The 23,192-nt window shown below is 37.3% G+C and overlaps 1 protein-coding gene across 1 annotated transcript in view; it reads left to right on the forward strand.

Moving 5' to 3' along the window:
• LOC125235507 (semaphorin-2A-like) overlaps window positions 1-23,192 on the forward strand; it is a 782,062-nt gene that overhangs the window by 464,526 nt on the left and 294,344 nt on the right. The window contains exon 3 of the mRNA XM_048142078.1: window positions 19,344-19,490. Coding sequence (XP_047998035.1) covers window positions 19,385-19,490 — 106 coding nt within the window. The 5' untranslated portion in view covers window positions 19,344-19,384. The remainder of the gene's footprint in view (window positions 1-19,343; window positions 19,491-23,192) is intronic.

Raw genomic sequence — 23,192 nt, forward strand, 5'->3', positions numbered from 1 at the left:
TTTTCTAGTGACAAGATTTGGTTGACGGTCTATACATATATTATTATAGTTGAGTCGGAACTGCCATAGAGTATCCAACACTGAAAAGTTAGCACTTATAGTTTAGTCTGTGGTGTCCTAATTGACAGATTACAGTCGACGAGTAGAAAAATAATATTTCGCTTACTTTAAACATAATCTAAAACATGTTACATTTTTGCGGATCTTCGTTAGTAAGTATTTTACGATATTAATTTATAACGCAAGATTTACTTATTAAACCATTTATCATTAATTTTTATTTTTAAACTAGTGCTGTGGCAGAGTGTAATTTTGATTCAAATGACATTTCAGTAAGTTGATAGAAATCGTATATTTGTTTAAGCGCCTCCTTGTCCATAGGGCCTAATCGATTCAACCAATTCGAAATTAATCGTTAGATTTGGCAAACGATACGTCTTAGCCACATCGCAACATACTTCAAAACAAATGTGTCAAAAATGTGAACTTACGGATCCGGGACAATAGTTCTGATGAAATTCAGCAACACGACGCTTAGCCATATATTTCTGGTCAAGCATTATGAAAAAGATTTTTATATAAAGTGATTAACCTACCAAGTGGCTTTAATTAATTAATATTTGAGCTTGCTACTATGTAAGAATAAAACGTAATCTTAAATGTAAACAAGACAAACAGCAGTGTAGGTGAACAAAAGAGCACTTTTATGATGACTTTTATACTCCAGGCAAAAAAATATGCACACCCTGTCACGGCCACGGCTAAGACAAAAAAATGACAGCTGCAGTTCTTATCAGTTTCGGTACATTAAATAATACTTTTAGATAGTATATTCCTTTAAAGCACTGTATTGTTTCAATTGTTTGACGAACGAGCTCGGCTATCTTACTGTGGTGGTATTTTGCAAATAATAAGTGCAGTTCCACCACGTGGTAATAAAGACAGTAAAATTTACGAGCAGCCTTTTGTACGTGAAGCTGAGTGAAGTGAGCGATGTGTTATTTTTACATTTTAGGATTTTTTTATTTAATCTGGATGGGGCAGTTTAGAATTTTAGTTTATTTCAATTAGTCACTTGTAAGATCCCAGTTGATCAACACTTGAAGGCCTTGACATTTTACTTTAGCGGTGAATTTAAAAGTTATTGTCTTGTTGTTTTGTTAAGTTTTTGTATTGTTACTGTTAATGTTTGAAACTCTTAACAACGAAGAAAAGTTTGGTGTGGAGATATGCCACCAGAGTCGGAGATTCAACTTTATGTAGTCTCTGCAAGGATCGGACAAACAATAAGTTTCCGTGTCGTCATGGTACTACAGGATCTATCGCGAGGCATTTGACGTCAGTTCATTTGAAATCTGCTGTTACTGTTAAGTTAATTTTTTAAATAGGTGTAATCCATAATAAGTAAATGAAAGCAGCAAAGGTCTAAGTTTAAATACCATGAAAAAATAATTTTAAAGTTATTGTATGTAAATAGTATAACGAAGCTCACTTTATTAAGCAGTGCCTATTAAGCAATCAGTAATAAATGGCTTAGTTATTATATTAATTATTATTTTTGAAACAATATATCAGTCATAAAACAGTGTTTACATCTTAATAAAATGATAATCCTGCGCCTTGAACACTCTTAAAGTAGACTTTTTTTACTACCATCAATCTTATTACTATATAACGTAATTACCTAAATTAATAACAGTTAAGTAAGTTGGCTTAAAATGTATAACATAATTATTAACTAGGCATATGTTAAAATTACGTTTCCGTGGATGTCATCCTATCGTCACATTCTTAATTTTTATACTAAATTGACAAATTTCTTACTCCTTGGCTCCTTGCATCAATAATTGAATGGTACCGTGGATACTTATCTACCTATTAAATCTTATTAATCAGAGGGTAACTAGAGAGTTTTTGTCAACGAACACTGCAGACACATAATAAGCAGATTCAAAGGTATCACGGTGCATGGTTAAGCCCATATTACTATGTCAACGCATGGTATTTTTCAACCACAACCACTCAATAGATAAGCTTAACAAAGGATATAGTCATGGTATAGTGCCATTTCACTAAACATACAAGTAATATTTTAGTGAAAGTATAAGCATTTTTTGAATTTGTACTCGAAGCGTCGGTTGTAGCGTAGAGACAATGCTAACAGTGGTTATTTAATAATAAGTCGAATTTAGAACTCTAACTGTTGAAAACCTTTGGATAGAGTAAAAAACTCAAATGACTGGAAGGAAACTTTATCTGAAACGGTTACCAAATCTAGCAGTTGCCCTTACAAAAGGTTACCTACCCATATCGTTGGTATTTTAATAACCACTTCTAAATTAAGCCTATCGGAAACCCCGGATCGTTTATTTGGTTATATTTATTTATTACTTACATATTAATATTTGAAAAACCGCAGTATTGAATATAAATTTTAATTCAAAAGTAATTAAGATATAACCTCACGATACCTACATTTTTATTCATAACTTATAGAGACTGCATCCGATCTTATCTTCTCTCATGAAACGCCGCTGGCGGACCGAACGGGCGTGTCACGTGAATTCGAACGTACGTACGTACGGATCTACGAACGTACGTACCCTAATTTCACGTGATTTATTTTCACGTGACGAACGAACCAGAAATCCGTTGCCGTGTATCACGGCAACGTGCGTACGGCTACGTGTTCACGATACACGGTCACGACCGGGAGCCCTAGTCTGCACCCATCTTGACATGCGATACTTAACACTGAGGCTAGGCTGGTAGGTGCATTGCATTGACATCTCAAAGCACATTAACTAATAGGGGGTCATATAAAACTCTGCGTAAAGCAAATTCTGTATGGGCCCTATAAAACTCTGTAACAAACGGACATATGTAAATAAGTTTAGTTTATAGCACATACCTACATGTGTATCTATAGTATTTAAATTTTAATAATTATTTTCTATCAACAATTAGCCACCAGGGGCCCATTTCTCGAAGCTACAAGTTATAATTTACAAGTGGATGTCAATGTTTAATATGACAAGTTAGAAAGAGACTTCCGCTTGTAACTTTGTAAACTTTCAGTTTTGAGAAATGAGTCCCTGGGCAAGACTACACTTCCTAGTATGTCAAAAAATCTCGGAAAGCCTAAACATATGCTAGAAAGGCGATACTTTAAAAATAGGTAACTTTAAACCTACACATTACCGATTTACAGTAAATCCTCAATTCCCTTTATAGATCTATCATTCCATACTTGTGTGTTCGAATACCTAATCATTAGTCTAGTTATTAACATGTGTTGTGACAACGACAGTGGAAATAACACGATACGTCCGAGGGCATTACTAATTCCGTTTCACACTAATTGCATTGCGTTATATTGAGCCGTGACTTGACATTAAGTCCTACAAGCCTTTAATCTTGCAATATTTATATTCATAGAACTTTTTGATATATTAGCGCATAAAATTAGTACTATAAAGGCTAACTACTACTTGCGTGGTAGTACATTAGTTGCGATGAGTCGATGCTCAAAAATACGAGTAAGCGTGGAAATTAAATACTCCTACGAGTATTGAAATGGATAGGTATCTACATAAAACTATTAATAGATCAAGAAATGTTTTTGATTGACTGTTGGAGGCAAATACTCATTTTGGGCCATCGCACCAACAAAGTAAGTATGTGAAAATCAATGGTCGGTTATAATTTTAAGCTGCATTATAAGGTTGTTTATCGTTTCTTTTAAATCTTAAATGAATAAATATCTTCTAGCCGAGATTGGGGCGAGTTAAAACAGGGATGTAAACATGGTAGAACGCAACCAATCAACGTATTTTCTAGTTCTATACCGCAACACTTGCCACAGACATCTCAAAAATGACTTTGTTTCAATCGCACCTTGTCTTACTTTATTAAAAAAAACGAGTACGTATGTTTAAAGAGTTATTCAATGAAAATGACCATGACGTACCTAAATGACCATTACATTGCGTGTTTTTTAGGGTTCCGTAGTCAACTAGGAACCCTTATAGTTTCGCCATGTCTGTCTGTCCGTCCGTCCGTCCGTCCGTCCGTCCGTCCGTCCGTCCGTCCGTCCGTCCGCGGATAATCTCAGTAACCGTTAGCACTAGAAAGCTGAAATTTGGTACCAATATGTATATCAATCACGCAAACAAAGTGCAAAAATAAAAAATGGAAAAAAATGTTTTATTAGGGTACCCCCCTACATGTAAAGTGGGGGCAGATTTTTTTTTTCATTCCAACCCCAACCTGTGATATATTGTTGGATAGGTATTAAAAAATGAATAAGGGTTTACTCAGATCGTTTTTTTGAAATAATCGCTCCTAAAGGAAAAAATAGTGCGTCCCCCCCCCCCTCTAACTTTTGAACCATATGTTTAAAAAATATGAAAAAAATCACAAAAGTAGAACTTTATAAAGACTTTCTAGGAAAATTGTTTTGAACTTGATAGGTTCAGTAGTTTTTGAGAAAAATACGGAAAACTACGGAACCCTACACTGAGCGTGGCCCGACACGCTCTTGGCCGGTTTTTTATGTCGGGGATCAGATTTAACCCTTAATGAAATGGAAGATTTTTTATGAGATTTTTGAAAAATAAGAACAGTTTTTAGGTAGGTAATTTGGGTGCGTAGATTACGAAAATATACATTACAAAATTTTGGAGTGGGGGGTAAAGGGGGTTTTCCGATGGGAAATAATTTCCCGTTATCCGGTACGGAATAGCAAAATTATGAATGAAGTGGGAAATATTTTCCCATTGTTCGATAAGGTTACGAACTTTTTACTAGTAAATTTTAGTTGATTTAAAATCTAGTAACTTAGACATGGAAAATATATTCCGTCGACATAGCAAGGATCACTATCAGAATCATGATATTCATGATCGGATAAATCAGGCAGATCAGCTAAGTTCTCAAGAGTTTCTTCTATATCCTTTTTTGTAAGTTGTGTTCATAATGTTTTCTTATTCATTTTGTTTTTAGTAAAAATTAATAGAAATAAAATAAATAGAAACAAAATAAAAAATGGAAAACAAAAAAAGGCCCATTTTCAAAAAGTTAAAGTCGAGAATAAACACTGGGAAATATATTCCCACTTGATTAAAACCTACCAAAATCGTGAGTTCAGGCACGAACACTGGGAAATAATTTCCCACTTACTAAAACCTTAAAATCGTGGCTAATTAATATCGTTATGACAATTCTATTTAAGCAGAGTACAGGGGAAATAAGTCTACTTTATGATAGTCTTCATTGTATGCACTTAACAGATTTTTTTTCGTACTTAGCCTCAGAACACTAAAAACACTGTTGTTATCACGCAAAAAATTATGACAACTGACTTTGACTTTGACGTGTGGTCACAAATGGTTGCCATTAGAAAAGTGTTTCCTTTTTTTAAATTCGAAATGTTACTAAGATTTTAAATTTGTATGTAGCCTAGGTACCATCCGGTCTTGCTACTACTGGGAAAATAACTTAATTCTATAACAGTACTTTTTATGTCACCAAAAATTAAGTCTGGTAATTTGAAATAGTTTTTTTAGTTAAGCCACCAAAATTTGTGACAAAAAACGTATAATAGAATAAAAATAATATTATTTTAATTCACTAAAAATCAGGTGAAAATGGAATCAGGACTTTTGTTTTAAATTCGACTACTTTGATTTATGACCTTTATAACACATTAAGAAACCACCTATTTTTGTGAATGATACTTCGTAGTAGCAAAAAACGGACTAATTAAATCAGTTATGACACAAGCAATAAAAGGACAAGTGAAGTTATGGTTGTTTTGTATATACATTATGTGTTGAAACACTATGAAAACTGAAACCACCCCAAAAACAAGACGGATGTTCAATATTTTACTAGCTCGGAATAACATTCACGGCAAAAATTACATAAGCAAAAAAATTGGAACAGACTTTTCGTTAGGATCATAATAAAGAAGAATAAAAAACCTTAATCCACCTTTAAATGCTCGCCAAGAAGCGCTAAAACCACATACGTACGTACTGAAATAAGTATTTTCATATTCTTCTTACCTAAAAACTCTCTACCATTGACGATGTAATTTCCTACATTATTTCAAAAGTGACTCATGTGTTCAACCGCATTTTCATTACATCATGGTATAATAATATATTTCGTCGCTACTACTATCGCTTAAATAGCTCAGTGTTATTAGACACATGTAATGCAATAAGGTCGAAAACTGTATTTCAGTATTAGTATTGATTGATTAGGTAATGCAATAAGGTCGAAAACCAGTAAGGTTCAACATCGTTCCTCCCCGCAACCGCAATACTCTGTCTTAGCTAACCATCGCTAGACGTTATGCCCTTGTAATAAGGATTACAAATGTACAGTGACAGTTGTCCGGTATGACTCATAGATTTATATATTATTAAGCTAGATTGAGTTGTTAGGCCAAAAAGTGTGTCCACATGAGAGGGTAAAGTTGGGGCTGGTGTCCCTCTCGCACTTATTGCCACTGTCAAAATTATTTGAATGACGTCATCACTGTCATTATTTGGGGATACCAGTCAATATTCAAAGTTACTACCAAATCTACTAATACCGAATTAAAGGTTTTTTTTAATTGCGCAAATCTTTGGTTTTATGGCTTCATAATAATGACTTACCAATTCGCTACAAGGTATTAATATCCTTGCCTCGATATAATACAAAAACATTTAAGAAGTTTATTAACTTAGTTATCATACAGGTAAAAACACTACTACTATAGTAATCTCTTTAACACTGGTCACACGTGCGAGAGGGACACCAGCCCCAACTTTGACCCTCTCATGTGGATACACTTTTACTATCCTAATAAGAACGTTTTTCTGCACCGGTGATAAAGTTCAATTTATTATAGCAAAAAAAGTGTGAGCTCAGTCCCTATTGAAAGTCCATGGTATGACTCAATGAAAAATTGGCTAAATAGTAATCGGAAAACAAGCAAAAAGGGTAGAATATATTTTTATAAGTTATTTCGTTGGATTACATTACAAAATGAATGTATAATACATTATAATACTCGTTGTAATTGTATAGATTTAAATAAATAATTTTATTAGTTCAAATTAATGACCGTCAAGGAACAAAAACTAATTGAGTCGCTATTAGACCGTTTTCACATTATCCGATCCGATAACGGATGTCGGAAGGATATCAATAGATGAATCCAAGATTCCGCCTGTAATGTATGGGATATCGGTCCGACATCCGATATCGGATCGGATAATGCGAAAACGCACTTAGGTCTACATTTTACACTTTTGAAAACCAAGATTAATTAGAGTCAGTTATATGGTCGGTATGTAGTGTAAATAAAAAGTCGAAAAGTAGTAGGTTCTTTCTATACTTTTTGCTATGTATTTTATATTTCAATAGGCAGGCTTCTGTACCCATATTACAGTACTTTCAATATGTGCTATCCTATAATTAAATTCGGACACTCGCGTAGACACTTCTAATATTATTTGAATGGCATTACCACCTGTTTGAGCCTGAACTCAATTGTTTAAATAAAACAGTATAAAATATTACCATTTCTTTTAATGGATTTTAAATTACAGGTTTTTGTCTAGGACACGCGACAGAGAGAGTTTTCGATTAGTAAAAAAGGGACGCTGGTGACGCGCACCGTGCTTTTATAGTGTCGCGACGGGGGAAACCGCGGCGCTTCAGTCTTCATTCCTATTGGTCCGGCAGGTCGAGGCTCTGGCCGCTGCTCATTGGATCAGCGGGGTGACCGGAGGTTGGCTATCCTGTCTGTGTTGCCAGTCAGGGCGTTAACATACTCCGGGGCGCTGAAAGACTCTCTTTCAGGATTCTTGTTGTGACGAGAGCGGGCATATTCTGTTCAGCGCACGCTTGATCACCCCTCTAGCGGTATTGTTGTCTGCCACGCGAGGTACGCCATCCTTCCCGTGGTATAGTTTGACGACTCTGCCCATGCGCCAGAGCAACGGCGGTAAGCCCTCCTCCTTGATGAGTACTACTTCTCCCAGTTGTAGGTCACGTTGCCTCTCGCGCCATTTGTAGCGTTGCTGTTGTAGAGACACGTACTCGGCCGACCAGCGCTTCCAGAAGTGTTGCCGTAGCTGCTCCAGCCTCAGGTAGCGGTCCAGGCGGTGCGGGTTGCGGTCGTCGAGCGGCGGGCCCGGCAGCGACGTGAGCGGCCTAAAAATGAGAAAGTGCCCGGGAGTAAGGGGTGTAAAGTCTAAGGGGAGGGAGAGAGTGGACAGAGAGGCCTACTGTTTAATATTGCCTCCACTTGGCTAAAAAGGGATGCAATTTCTTCAAAGGTGAGATGGGTGTTACCCAAAACTCTTTTAAGATGAAATTTGGCGCTCCTTATACCGGCCTCGACGTATCCGTTGAAATTTGGCGCGTAAGCTGGTGCGAATTTAAATTTAATTCCTTGACCAGCTGCAAATTCAGACAAGTCACTTTTATATAACTTAAAAAAATCATTAATTTCTTTAGCTGCAGCTACAAAGTTTCTGCCATTATCGCAAAACAATTCAGCAGGTCTGCCGCGCCTAGCGATAAACCTGCGTAGAGCTAGCACAAATGCATCTTTAGATAAGTCGCTCACAGCTTCTATATGAACACATTTATATCTTAAGCATATAAACAGACACAAGTAACATTTGGTGATTTTGCATCCACGCCCCCGGCGATCTGTTATTAAATAGGGCCCTGCCATGTCTACAGCTGTTGACGTGAATGGAAAATCAGCCTTAATTCGTTGCGCTGGTAAATTTCCCATTATATTTTTTAAAGTTTGGCCAGCGATACGTTTACAGGTGACACAATTGTGGGCCGTGCTTCGTGCCAAATTCCTGCCTCCGATCGGCCATATCTCGTCTCGTACTGAGGCTAGCAATGACTGTGGCCCGGCATGTAAGAGACGTACATGTTCATGTGTAAAGATGAGTTTAGTTAGTGTGTGTTTAGCACGTAACAACATTGGATGCTTCTGATCGTAAGTACAATCTGAAGCATCCAGCCTCCCGCCTACTCTCAAGAGGCCTTGAGAGTCGATGAACGGGGCCAGGGTTAGTATGTGTGACTTGGGACTCAACCTGTGACCTTTGCGAAGCGTTTCAAGCTCTGCAGAGAATGACTCCTGCTGTGCAAGTTTAATTAGAGTGTGAAATGCGTCTGTAAGCTCCTGTGCTGAAAGTGCACCAGTTAATTTAGGCCCACGGGACTTACAGTTATTTATGAAACGACGCACATAGGCCATAGTACGTTGTAGTTCTGTGTATTTTGAAAATCTGTCAAAATCTATAATAGATGAGGTTTCTGTGTTAGTAGTGAGCATTGATGTTACTTTAGTTTCAGGTAAGACCTCCGGCTCTACAGCGTTTAATTCTGGCCATTCATTCTCAGGCTTTAATAGAAACTCGGGGCCTTCCCACCACAGAGCTGTCCCTGAGACATGTTGTGGATCCACACCACGAGTTGCAAGATCACTTGGATTTTGTTTTGTAGGTACATGTCTCCAGGTGGCTCCGGGAGCAAGGCTGTCTATAGCTGCTACCTTGTTGGCCACAAAAGTTTTAAGCTTTGATCTGTCTGTTTTTAACCAAGCCAAGCAGCAGCTAGAGTCAGTCCAGAATATTGTGCGAGAGACAGGACGTCTCCAGGCTCGTACTACGGCTGCATATGTTTGGGCTGCTAACAAGCACCCGGCCAATTCAAGTCTAGGAATAGATGTGCGACGGATTGGAGCAATTCTGTCCCTCGCACACAGCAAATGTACTTTCTGTTCACCGGATTCAGAAATAGATTTAACATAAATGCAGGCTGCATATGCAGTCTCTGCAGCGTCAGAAAAACAGTGTAACTCTATTGTGCAGGTTGCCTCACATAATACATATCTAGGTATGCTAAGTGATTTAATGTGATGTAAGTTTTTAATGAATTTTGACCAGATATGCTGTATTTCAGGAGAGACTGGCTCGTCCCAAGCTTTGCCTTCTTTCCATAAGGTTTGAATTAATATTTTAGCTTTAACTGTGCATAGACTTAAGAGTCCTAATGGATCAAAGACTTGGAACGTTTCAGATAAGATTTTTCTTTTTGTAACTATTTTATCAGAATGATCATTTTTAATGGAAAAGTTTAGTACACCTTGGCTAGGCTGCCACCCTAGTCCAAGTGTTTGGCAAGCTTGACTCAATGCTAAGTGATCATCTTTATTAATATAATCCGACTTTAATAGCGCGTTAGAATTCGAGCGGTATTTACGTAAATTGAAACAACCAGAGGCTAAAGCCTGTGAGACACCTGCTTGTATACGAAGCAGCTCTATTTCAGAGTCTGCGCCTGTTAATAAGTCATCACAGTAAAAGTCATTTTGTATAATAGTCCTAACTAAAGGATCCTTGCTTTCAGCCCACAACTGCCACAAACAGCGTGCTGCTAGCCAGCTCGATGAAGCAAAGCCGTAAGTAACGGTATTTAAAGTTAGTGAGCGTATGGGTAAGTGCTCATCTTCGCGCCATAGAATAACTTGTAGGTTTCTATCTATTTCATTCATCATTATTTGCCTGTACTGTTTTTCTATGTCACCAGATAGCACATACTTGTACTGTCGGAATCTAAGCAATATGTCAAACAGTGGGCTTTGTATGTTAGGGCCTACAAGCTGAATATCATTTATTGAATACCCAGAAGAGGTGGGACAGCTAGCGTGAAAGACTGTGCGCATGCGTGTAGATTCACTCTCCTTCATCACAGGGTGATGCGGGAGGTGATTAGCTTTGTAACATCGCTCAGACTCCGACAGATGCCCTAAGTCTCTATATTCATTTATGAAATCAACATACATTGATTTTAGTTCAGGTTGGTTACTAAAACGTTTCTCTAAACTGAATAAACGCTTTTTAGCTATGTTAAATGAGTTGCCTAAGCAGTCCGGCGAGTCCTTTAAAGGCAAGCGCACAACGAATCTGCCGTCAGATTGGCGGTAAGTGTTTTCAACAAAGTGTTGGTTTATAGGGTGAGACTTGAACTCATTCCCATTTTTGATGGAGTCCGTTTCAGACGGTAGCTCCTCTGTTTCCCAAAATTTGGTCATTTGGGCCGACAGATCAGAGAGACAGAGGTGGCTGCGCGTGTTCCCTGTATGTAAATGAGCCGAGGCTCCCTCTACCGGTCCCGCTATTAACCACCCTAGTTTAGATGGGATTAGGAAGGTGCGCTTGCTCGTTGGCAATCTTTTTGCAGCACCTGTCACAATAGTCCAAAACATTTCCACTCCCAACAGCATATCTATTTGGGATGGAACGTTAAATGTTGGGTCAGCAAGCTGCACAGAGGCAGGTAAGTTAAGGTGACTAATGTCTACATAGTTTTGTGGAAAGCGACTAGTTACTTGATCTAAAACTAGAAAGTCAATTTTGGCATTAAAATCACTGAGTTTAGATTGAATATGCGCTGCACAAAGCACAGGTTGATAGGTCAGAGGCGTATTTCCTATTCCTGTCACATTTGAGGCAGTTAGAGGCTGACAATCAAGATTTAGTTTTTGTCTCAAATTATGAGATAGATAATTAGACTGTGAACAACTGTCTACAAGACATTTAACTGTCTCCTTTTTGTTGTTAATAGGGTTGATCACTTCAATTAGAGCTGTTGAGAGCAATGACTCGCTAGTGCTAATTAAAGTGCTAGCAGTGAGGGTGTTTTGCACCGCTGCACTGTCAGAGGTTAGCATAGTCGAGGAGCAAGCCACATCCGACCTAGCACTATTTGCAGGTTCGGCTGTTTGTTCCGTGCTGGCTCCAGGTGGAGAAGTGTTGAGTGTTTGTGTGGTGTGTAAGTATGTATTGTGACGTCTCTTACATACCCGGCAACCGTTCAGCTTGCACTGACGGGTCTCATGGTCCGGTCGGAGGCAGACATGGCACAGCTTTAGACGTGACGCTTGCGACCAGCGCTCGTCGACTGACATCTTTTTAAAGGCTGGGCAGTCGTACACTCTGTGATCACCATGGCACACGATGCACGGCCGACCCTTGTGGTCATCTTGTTTCTCTGAAATCACGAATGTTTTTATGTTTTTATCATGTTTAAATGAAGTTTTATTGGCCACAGGCTCTGGCTTGTGGTTAGATTGTTTTTCTCTCCTAGAGCGATACAGATTTTCTAAGATGTCTGCACGATTACTAAGAAATCCCCTAAAGTCATCGAGTGATGGCCACTCTTTGAGAGTGTTCCTATGTTCTTCCCATTTTGCATTAGTATTGACGTCTAACTTAGCCGTCAATAGGTGAACTAAAATTGTATCCCAATGCTCTGTCGGTTGACCTAATGTCTTTAGGGCCCGGAGATTTTTAACTACATGATCATTAAGGAACCTTAAGGCCTTATCCGATTCTCGCTGTATAGGTTCTAAATTAAATAGAGAATTTAAATGGTTAGTAATCAGCTGTCTTTTATTACTGAACCTGTCACACAAAATTTTCCAGGCTTCAGTATAATTGTTAGCGGAGACTTCTAAGTTTGCTATCACTCTGGCCGCATCCCCTTCAAGATAAGAGCTCAGATAATGGAATTTATGAATAGGTTTAATGTGATCATTATTGTGAATTAAAGATTCATAAAGGTCCTTAAATTCCATCCACTTATAATATGAACCATCAAATTTAGAGATTTTAATTTGAGGAAGCTTGAAGCCGAGATGCTCAGAATGACAGCCGTTCGATGAACATGTTCTGACAGAAGTCTCTGGAGAGGGTTTTTGAGCTTGAGAGCGTTCAAGAATACACTGAGCTGCAGCTATAGCATTATTGATATGGGTTTCATTGTTGTCCCGTTCTGCAAGTTTAGTGTCTAAATTTTCAAAATTAGCAACTTCGATTGAAGTTTGCAGCTCGTCAAGTCGCGTGGATAACTCTATAACTTTGTTTAATCTTAAGGTCAGCTCATTGAATTTAACACCTGATAACACTTCATCATCTGAAATTTTGTCTAAGTAAATGCGGAATTTGGAAACTTGACCTTTAATCGATCCGCGTTTAGTACGCAATTCTGCTAGAAGAGCCTCCCTTTTAGCTGCCTCAGCCATGTTGAATTATGTTTTTAACTGGGCTAGCAAACAAGTCAAATACAATTTTAAAAATAAAATGTCAAGTTTAAAGTTATCCACGTTAGAAATAAAAATGTGAAAACAGCTTACGCGCCTTTTAAACTTCAACAGCTAGGCCGAGGTGTGTTGCGGCAGCAGTCCCTTGGACAACTTGCCACGTGGTGGCAGGTATGGGCGTGGCACTACAGATGTGGCATGCGATACGCACTGCGACGGTTGTCCACGGAATCCACTGAAATTGTGCAAACGAAACTGTGCATAAGCGAACACAAACCAAGATGCAAGCAGGCGCGATGTTAGAATAGAACCACTTTGCGTCAGCGTAATTAGAAAGAAATAGATACAGTTGAGTTTAAATTCACCTTTTTAAAGAAGAAAGCAGTGCCTTTGATTGCAAATGAATTTATCACCTTACGTTTTTATCACAAAATAAGGATGGCATATGCAATTTCTATTAAACTTTAAACGAAACTCAATTTTTAAATTAAAAGTATGGAAAGAACAATGCACTTTACTGTTTTAAGCAGAAAAAACTCGAAATGCAGTATGCGTTAAGCTATGCTATAGCAACGTTTATGTGCCAGCGTGGCTTTTGAGGTTAACGTCACACTGACAATTTGCAGATGCGTTCTGAAACTAAAACACAAATGAAGGCAATAATACGCAGCGAGCTCTCTCCTAATTTTAGATTGATGGGGAACTAGTGAAATTTGAATTTAAAGTAAGGTTGTCAAGTCAGTACGGGTAAAGGTCAAATAGAGGTTAAGTTGTTTACGAGTTCAAAGTTGAGTAAGTAGGTAGATATATAAATTGATGTTAACTAGGTTGGGTTGGAATGAATTTAAATTTAAGGTTTGTAAATTGGAAAATGAATTTAAATTGGAAAAAAGACTAGGGCTAATTAATAAGTTGGAGGAAACAGAATTAGGTGGGTATGGGCACTTCTCACGGCACTTTCCTTAAAAACTCGCCAGCCGCCACACGCTGCCGCCGGGTGCCGCGCCTTCGACGCTCGTCAGGTTTTTTCTTTGTTCGCCGCAGCTGTCCCCCAGGAGACTTCGGGAACTTGATATTCGGCTGGCGGCGATGTCCCTTTTCTGGCTTGCGACGTCTTCTTCTGCTCCAGGCCCAACCCGTTCCGCCAAGATGGCCGTTGTCTTGAGGTGGCTATAAAAATTTAGAGTTCCTCTCTCCGCACGTGTCCTGTCTACGGTCGCCAAAATGTTTGAGCCTGAACTCAATTGTTTAAATAAAACAGTATAAAATATTACCATTTCTTTTAATGGATTTTAAATTACAGGTTTTTGTCTAGGACACGCGACAGAGAGAGTTTTCGATTAGTAAAAAAGGGACGCTGGTGACGCGCACCGTGCTTTTATAGTGTCGCGACGGGGGAAACCGCGGCGCTTCAGTCTTCATTCCTATTGGTCCGGCAGGTCGAGGCTCTGGCCGCTACTCATTGGATCAGCGGGGTGACCGGAGGTTGGCTATCCTGTCTGTGTTGCCAGTCAGGGCGTTAACACCACCATTAAATCTCCTTTTGAAAATAAATTTTAAAGAATATCCCACTATCAGATCAGAGCCACTGGTATTTAATTTAAAACAAATGCCTATAATAAATAAATCCGATTAACCTTTGGGTTGTCTGCTGTCGAATTTAATTATTTTCATAGAAAATATTTTAATTTGTGTCCTTCCAGCTCGAGATTCTTGGAAGCCCTGTAAATTTTTCTTTGTGACAAGATATGACATGTCAGGAAATTTACACATACATACATTTATTGTAATAAACGTAGTACAAGTGACCAAGATAAAGATGATACAGTAGGGTATTTTTAAAGTTTATGTAATGAAGAATTAAAATTGCGGCCTTTTTTAGGTATTTCTATTTATGGAATAAATTGGAAATATCTAATACCTACATACTTATTATATATTAGTAGCGGCTCCATTCGTTCAATATTCGTTCGCAATTCATTTTGATATTTAAGTCATTTGAGCATATTATGACAAAAGGTATTTTGATAAAGAGTTTTTAGTGTGTCACAGTTCCATTTGCAATTTTGATACTTAGGTCTTTATACACTAAGTTGGTTATGGCATGAACGATTTTTTTCCTAAGCAGATAAGAAGTTAACGTTATTAGCATCAACAAGAATGTTATAAATGCAATTTAGACCCAGATTTTTAAAACATTTAATGTCATTGCAGTAGCTTGTACTTATCAACTTATAATATAAATAAAACATACGACTGAGATTTGAACCCGTGACCTGTGGCTTGTAAGTCTAACGTTAATCGCCGGGGCTATACCTGGCCGTGACATATGGGTCGAAATTAGACTTTGCATAGCTTTCGCGTGTTTGTAACAAGCGTTGCTTCAACGATTCTGAAGAATGGAAGAATACATTTCACAAGATGACGGAAATCTGTCAAATGGTAGAAGAGAAAAACGTGAGATAGATGTATGTACTGACAAGTATATACTCTTTTCGACGACTGTCAAATCGCATGCCTAAAATAAATATGTAATTTTTTAAATTACTTTGGACTTTATTATCGGTGGGAAACGTCTGTTTTTAATCTACCTAAAATATTACTTATGTAGAAATAGGCATGTAATGAGGAGGAACACTCAAAGGATACGACAGATGGCGCCACCCTATTAGTCCGTGAGACGTGAGAGCGAGAAGCTGATAATTATGTTTTTTTCTCTCTTTCTCACATATGAATGACAGTGACATGCCTAGACTCTTGCATAGGCGCCGCCTGGTGGGGTAAAATGTCAGTGTGCCTCCTCATTTACGTTAATGTGTAATAGAAGAACAGAATAAAAAGCATGCGACACGGCTCATCACCTACTCTCGGCCCAGCTCCACTGGCGTGGTGGTTTGCCATATGGATTCCTAAATGTAAGACACTAAGTTCCAAACCAAACCACGCAAAAAATGTAAATATATTATTAAATAAAGGTCAAACTTATTGGGTGGATTATCATGCTGTTAATATTGTTAAATAGGGACAATTAAAGTCAACCTCGTACTATTATCTGTTCCTAATTTGCCCGGTCAAATATTTAGATTTTTTTATTTCCATATAAATATATTGGTGGTTTTTATATGCTAAATATCTGAAATATTATGTGCTATTCATTTCTGCTTAAAAATATCTGTTGTTATATTTGCTCTAGAGCACGTTAGAAAAATTCAAAAATTCTATATCATTAAAAAAAGTCTTATTTCCCGTCATATATTTAGGTGGCTTCGGGTTGTAAACCTTAAAACTGATTTTTTTTTACATGTGTCCACCATTAAATTACTGTGAGGTATTTTGCTGAAAGAAAACGCTTATTTTTTGGGCGTAGTTTTTTTAATATCTTCCATTCCAAACTATTGGTGGATTCGAAAATATAGGTTTTTTAAATTGCGATTAAACGCTGTATATGAAAAAAAACTACTGTAGGCTAATGATTGGTATCGCTCAGTGGTGCCATTAAAAACATAAAAAATATTTTGCGGTGAATGATGAAGTGGGAAATAATTTCCCGTTATTTGATTAAGGGTTAAATTTATTCCCATTATATAGTGTGTTACTTTTATCCCTCGATTGTCAAATTTGCACTAAGTTATTTCCGTTACGCTCTGCCTTGGAATTGCCCTTATTACCAAAGGATTCTAAAAATCATAGCTAACAGCATGCATAGCTTAAATATGGCATGCACCCAAATTTGCGTGCACCTTTGCGAATATCCCGACCTCTGTGCAGTGCAGTGCTAATGATGCACATTATGCACATTGCAATTACTGCAGCTTAGAGTTCCAAACAACCATCTATTATTACTAGCCTTAAGGTACACGCATTTGCTTAATTTCCCTTGAATGTGTATTCACTTTAGTTGAATTTGCACGTTTTGTCTGGGGATGTGAGAGGGAATTCTAAGCAATCTGCATTGTCTTTGCGTATTTAAAGGTTATGTAAAAGTGTATTAAATGATTATTAGTCTTGTAAATGCAAAATATCATGGAAATTCACATGTCAGTCAAAAATAAGTTGAATATAATAAAATATTTTTTTTATTATTATGAAAAGTCAAAATATATCGTACAATTGCATAATATCATGTTCAAGTACCTCGGACCATCTAGGCCGCGCTAGTAGTCCGCGATAACGATTTATACCTTCGTTCATTTGTTTCTTTATAGTAGAAATACCGGCGATATAAAACATTAAGTTTTGGAGTTTAAAAACTACGAGAAAGGTAAAATTTGGTTTTTAATATAACAAAATTATTTACATTGATGTCGAGGACTGCTAGCGCCATCTAGTTTAGACATAGTTATAACAAAACATTGTTGTTGTTGTGTAGTGTTGATTCCTTTGGAAAAAATCGTTCACGATGTGGCATCAAATTAAGGATTTCTATCCGCTTCTGACCCTTTAGCACAACTTGCCTTGTCCCGCGCGAGTCCATGCATCAAGCGCGACTTCAAGTATGGACTCGCGCGCGACAAGGAAAGTTGTGCTAGAGGGGCTAATATAGTTATAGCAGCATTAAATTCTGCGAAAACAATGGCAGTAGCGGTCGTTCTCAAATGATCTAAGCTATCAAGGATGGAGTTTGAACAATACAATATATATAATCTAACACATTATTTTTGATTAAATATTTTCTGATATTGTAAATCAGATCTGCAAAATAATCTGTCCCAAAATTCTAATTTGGAAAAGATTATACGAAACTGAAATTGCTTAAATAATCTTATAGAATTGAAGGACACTCTTAATCCACCCCAGAAACTTCCAGGCAAGAATAAACACAGAGAGGAATAAGAAGAAAAGCCCTTTTTTTCTTCTGGCACGTTATCTTTCGAATTCTACAATATTCAGATGGAGGCGGATTTCAGAGTTTAACTTTTTCCAGTTATTATTCATAAATGCAAAGGCGCTAGATATTAGGCGAACTCACTTTACCAAAGTTGAAGGATTGGATTTATGACGGAGATTGGATATTTTTGTTGGAAAACATTCAAACGTCTTGCGTTATTCTTTGAGATTGTGACACTGTGTTTTATGTTGTTACGTTTTTTTAACCTAATTTGAATTTTCTTTTCTATTAAGTAGTATTTTTCGATCTTCATCATCATTTCTATTCCTTTTTTTCTCTCATCTAAGGTGTTATTTTAACAATTTTATATTCATATTTTTGTCATACGAATTGATGACACATTGTCAGATTTGCGATTAGGACCTACATTACATTAGGACAAGAAAACGTTATATTTTAAGCGGGTTACTCACTGGTAATATGTCGTATTATGTCGATATAACGCTCGACATGCTTCGCTCCATTTCCGCGCAGCTTTTTCAAGAGTAACGACCCCGCCTCTACACGTTGAGAGCGCGGCGCATACTGCGCATTTTTTTTATATGTCTGCGTCTCACGGGAGTTTTATACATAGTTAAGAAAACGTTAATAGGAAATATTGAAAGTATAAATTTAAACTAACAACTTTATTATATATTTTTAAATTAAAGGAAAAATGGAAAAATTCACACCTCCGGGCAGGACCGGGGTCCGGGCGGAGGTTCGTGTCCTGCCCGGAGGTGTGAATTTTTCCATTTTTCCTTTAATTTAAAAATATGTAATATCGCTCGCAGACGTTTCTGCATGATAAAAAACAAACTTTATTATAGGTAATTCAAGGTTTTTCACATTCAATTTATTATAAATAGCCGTAAGTGCAGCCGTAAAATTACACGTTAATTGAATACCTACTAATAGTGTATTATTTTGCAACCACCCGAAAGTGACCGTAGTGCTGACAGGCAAGCATGGTCGCGCGATAAATGATAAAACATCAGGCCGTCTTATCGCACTATTTGTAAGCGCGATAGGGACGATTTACAAGTGGTTGTCAATGTCTAATATGACAAGTTGGAAAGAGACTTCAGCTTGTAACTTGTAGCATTCAGTTTTGAGAAATGGTCGTCATATTTTATTAATTTTATTAACCTGTCACTCCAACTGTAATATCACAATTTTGTTTTCTTTCAACCATTAATTGCTATATGGCACTAAAACATCATCAGTTTTGTGTGCTCTGCCTACCTCTTTTGGAAGTACAGGCATGAAAATAAGTGTTAAGTTTTATATTTATACTTCCAGATGAAACGATTTCCTAATAGATTTGTGTTGTTGTTTCAGGCTCCTACAATGTGGAACACGTAGACTGACCCAGTATCAAGATGGAACCGTGTTTGCGAGCGCCCGGCGCCATGCTTTTAGTCTTGCTCTGCTCGGCACTGGCGGCTGTGGACGCCGTCAAAATTGTCATAGAACCTCTTCCCAAAGGTAAGTTACTAACATTGCAAGTTACCAACCGAAGTTACAATCGTTGACGCTACGTGGCGAAACGCAGCCTGACTCAGTTTCGCCACTAAAACCGGAAACGAAACCGAATGGCAATCGTCGACGCTAGACTCCGCCAGAAATGCAGTGTGGCTCTGTCGCGCCAATACGCTGGAGCGATAGAGATAGATAGCTACGAAACAGATATTATCGTGAGCGTTTGTGCATTTGGCTACGTACCCAGAAGAGCGGGAGAACTATGTAACTACGGTTCGTAAGCTATTGTGACGTTGGCTAGATACTTAGTCTTATTTCCACACGATTCTACCAGCAACATAGAGCCTTTTAACCTAGATTGCCAGTAACGAATCTGCATTCAGTTTTTGACGTTTTAGTTGGCTATCGAGATGTATTATAGTCAGGTAAAATTGGGTTATGCTACCGTTTCATTTCAAGAGCAAGAATAACAAAGGGGATTTGAGCAACATGGTAGCTAGTTTTACGTGTGTGGAGTTTGAATTCAGTTACAAGTACCTAACATTCACCAAGGTTATATTATCTGCTTTCAATTTTTTTATATAACCTTGAAGGGCCATTTGACAAAACATATTTGTTGAAATTTATTCAGAACATTATATCACTTCTTTTTAAATCAATTGAAATGAATCAATGTAACTAATTATATAACACGGATCAACGGATCATTTTCAAAATAGGAAAATTGGGTAGGTAAAGTTTTTTTTAATAGGCAAATAAGGTATTTTTCTGATAGAATAAGTTATAACGATCACAGTAAGGTGGATCTTTTACTTTTAATTCGTATTATTTATTATCTTTTTTTAAGTGACCGACATGACGTTTGTGAAATTTAATGCAGATGAGGTGATGTCAATGCCTTTGAACTTAAAAAAAAAATTAATAAATAATACGAAATAAATATGCAAGAGCCACATTTCCGTGATCGTTATGACGTATACTATCAGAAAAATATAGTAATTTCCTATCTTCAAAAAATTTTACCTACCCAATAAAATTGTGTATGACGGTATTTTAATTGATATTTTCATTATTACTCCGCGTCTATGTCGTAGTAGTTAGAGTGCAGCTTGATAAACAAAACGCAAAAGCGCACTAGAAACAAAAGCGGCACTTTTTAACCTGTCGCTCACAGGGCAGAGTAAACAGAATCAGGCGTCCGGACTTAATTTAGTTTTTTTTAAGTCTCGCTGAATGGACTTCCCCCAAACTTCCTCCCCCAGATGTCGCACGACCGACTTCGCTTTAGTTTCGTTTAATTTCCTATCTCTCTTGCCGTGACGTTTATTGCAGCTTCGCTCACTCACACCGCTCTGCCTTTGTTCCTGGCCACTAATAACCATTTGGAATTAATTTTTATTCGCAGCCTCCACGCTCATCATCCATTTTCGGACTCCCTGACTCTTTATTGTTTTCGCATTAATTCACCACAGCTGTGGGTAACGCTGAATTCTAAGAATTTTTTATCTGCAGTATTCTTTTGCTTTGAAAGTGAGCCCCTATTAATATTAATTAAAAGTTTTATATAATTGAATGGATTTGGTATTGTTTGCGTTGTTCGGTTCCTGAGAAAGTCACCGCAGTGATAATTAAAAGTTCATAAAGTTGAAGTCATTATTTAGTTTCTGTAAATGACGTGGCCATTCACCCTCGAGAGATTTGAAGTTGATACACGATTTTTTTTATAATATGAAACGAAATCTTCCATGAATTAAGGAATCTAAAAGCGAAGTATAACAGCAAACAAAAGCATGTAGGTACAACGGCCATCTCTGAAGTTGATTCAGTGCGTTTAACAAGAATAATAATTGACCTACAATAAGAATTCGTTATTTATAAGCGAAACCTTGCTAACATTGGTTAATATCCTGCAGCTCCATATAAGGCTGGGCATGTAACATTACAGCCAGATTTACTTTTAGAATAAGTTATGTAAAATAGTTTTCATCACATTTGCTGTTTAAAGGTATCATTACGTCTACGTGTACTGAAGCATAATGTACTATTTTATTCCCAAGGGAATAATGGATTTAGTTTTAAAAATGAATACAATACGTACAATACTTCAGGCAAAGGATGTTTCTGCCAAGGATTTTTATTGCACAACCAAAATTTGTCTATTAAGCTATAAAAGATATTATATACGGTATTAAAAATGCATTTTATTTATGTTTTACAATTATCTCAGTGTGTTTTGCATTTATTTCGTAAATTTAACTGAGATAAATTGTTATCTAAATATATAAAAGAAGAAGCTGACTGACTGACTGACTGACTGACTGACTGACTGACTGACATATCAACGCACAGCTGAAACCGCTGGTCCTAGAGATTTCAAATTTGGCACGTAGGTTCCTTATATAGTGTAGAGGAGCACTAAGAAAGGATTTTCCAAAATTCACCTCCTAAGGGGATCAAATGGGGGTTCAAAGTTTGTATGGGGAAACAAGATTAGTTTGACTATTTTATTCGAAACTTCACAGGAAGATTCCTTAAGACATATGACTGAGTACGTGTTTCAGGTTTTTTGAAAATTTAACCCCTAAAAGGGTGAAAAAGGGGTGATAAAGTTAAAAAATCAATATGGGTATCGTTTTTATGGTTTATCGGGTCGCTGATCACGATAAATACAAGTTTTTAAAATCTAACGAGGCGGAAGTGAAATACCTTCTCCCCTGTTGTGGTGCAATGGGGTTTAAATATATAAAAGAAGATATTGACTGACTGATTGACATAATTATCAACACACAGCCGAAACCGCTGGGCCTAGAGATTTCCAATTCGGCACATTGGTTTCTTATATGGCGTAGAGGAGCACTAAGAAAGGATTTTTCAAAATTCTCCTCTTAAAAGGGTGAAATGGGGGTTCAAAGTTTGTATGGGAAACAAGATTAGTTTGACTATTTTATTCAAAACTTCACAGGAAGATTCCTTAAGACATATGACTGAGTACGTGTTTTAGGTTTTTTGAAAATTTAACCCCTAAAAGGGTGAAAAGGGGGTGATAAAGTCAAAAAATCAATATGGGTATCGTTTTTATGGTTTATCGGGTTGCTGATCACGATAAATACAACCTTTTTTAAATCTAACCAAGCGGAAGTGAAAATACCTTCTCCCCTGTTGTGGTGCAATGGGGTTTAAATATATAAAAGTAGATATTGACTGACTGATTGACATATCAACACACAGCCGAAACCGCTGGTCCTAGAGATTTCAAATTTGGCACATAGGTTCCTTATATGGCGCAGAAGCGCACTAAGAAAGGATTTTTCAAAATTCTCCTCTTAAAAGGGTGAAATGGGGGTTCAAAGTTTGTATGGGGAAACAAGATTAGTTTGACTATTTTATTCGAAACTTCACAGGAGGATTCCTAAAGACATATGACTGAATACATGTTTCAGGTTTTTTGAAAATTTGACCCCTAAAGGGGTGCAAAGGGGGTAAAGTCAAAAACACAATATGGGTATCGTTTTTATGGTCTATCAGGTCGCTGATCACGATAAATACCACGATTTTAAAATCTAATAAGGTGGAAAAGAAATTTTCTCCCCTGTTGTTCTGCAATGGGGTTAAAATATCCAAAATAGACATAAGTATAGCTTTAGTTTTTATCTTTACTTCTGGTTCAAGATATTTCAAATTGACACGGAAGTTCCTTAGAGGAGCACT

This window comes from Leguminivora glycinivorella, chromosome 17 (assembly GCF_023078275.1).
Source record: "Leguminivora glycinivorella isolate SPB_JAAS2020 chromosome 17, LegGlyc_1.1, whole genome shotgun sequence".
Taxonomy (NCBI): Eukaryota; Metazoa; Arthropoda; class Insecta; order Lepidoptera; family Tortricidae; genus Leguminivora; species Leguminivora glycinivorella.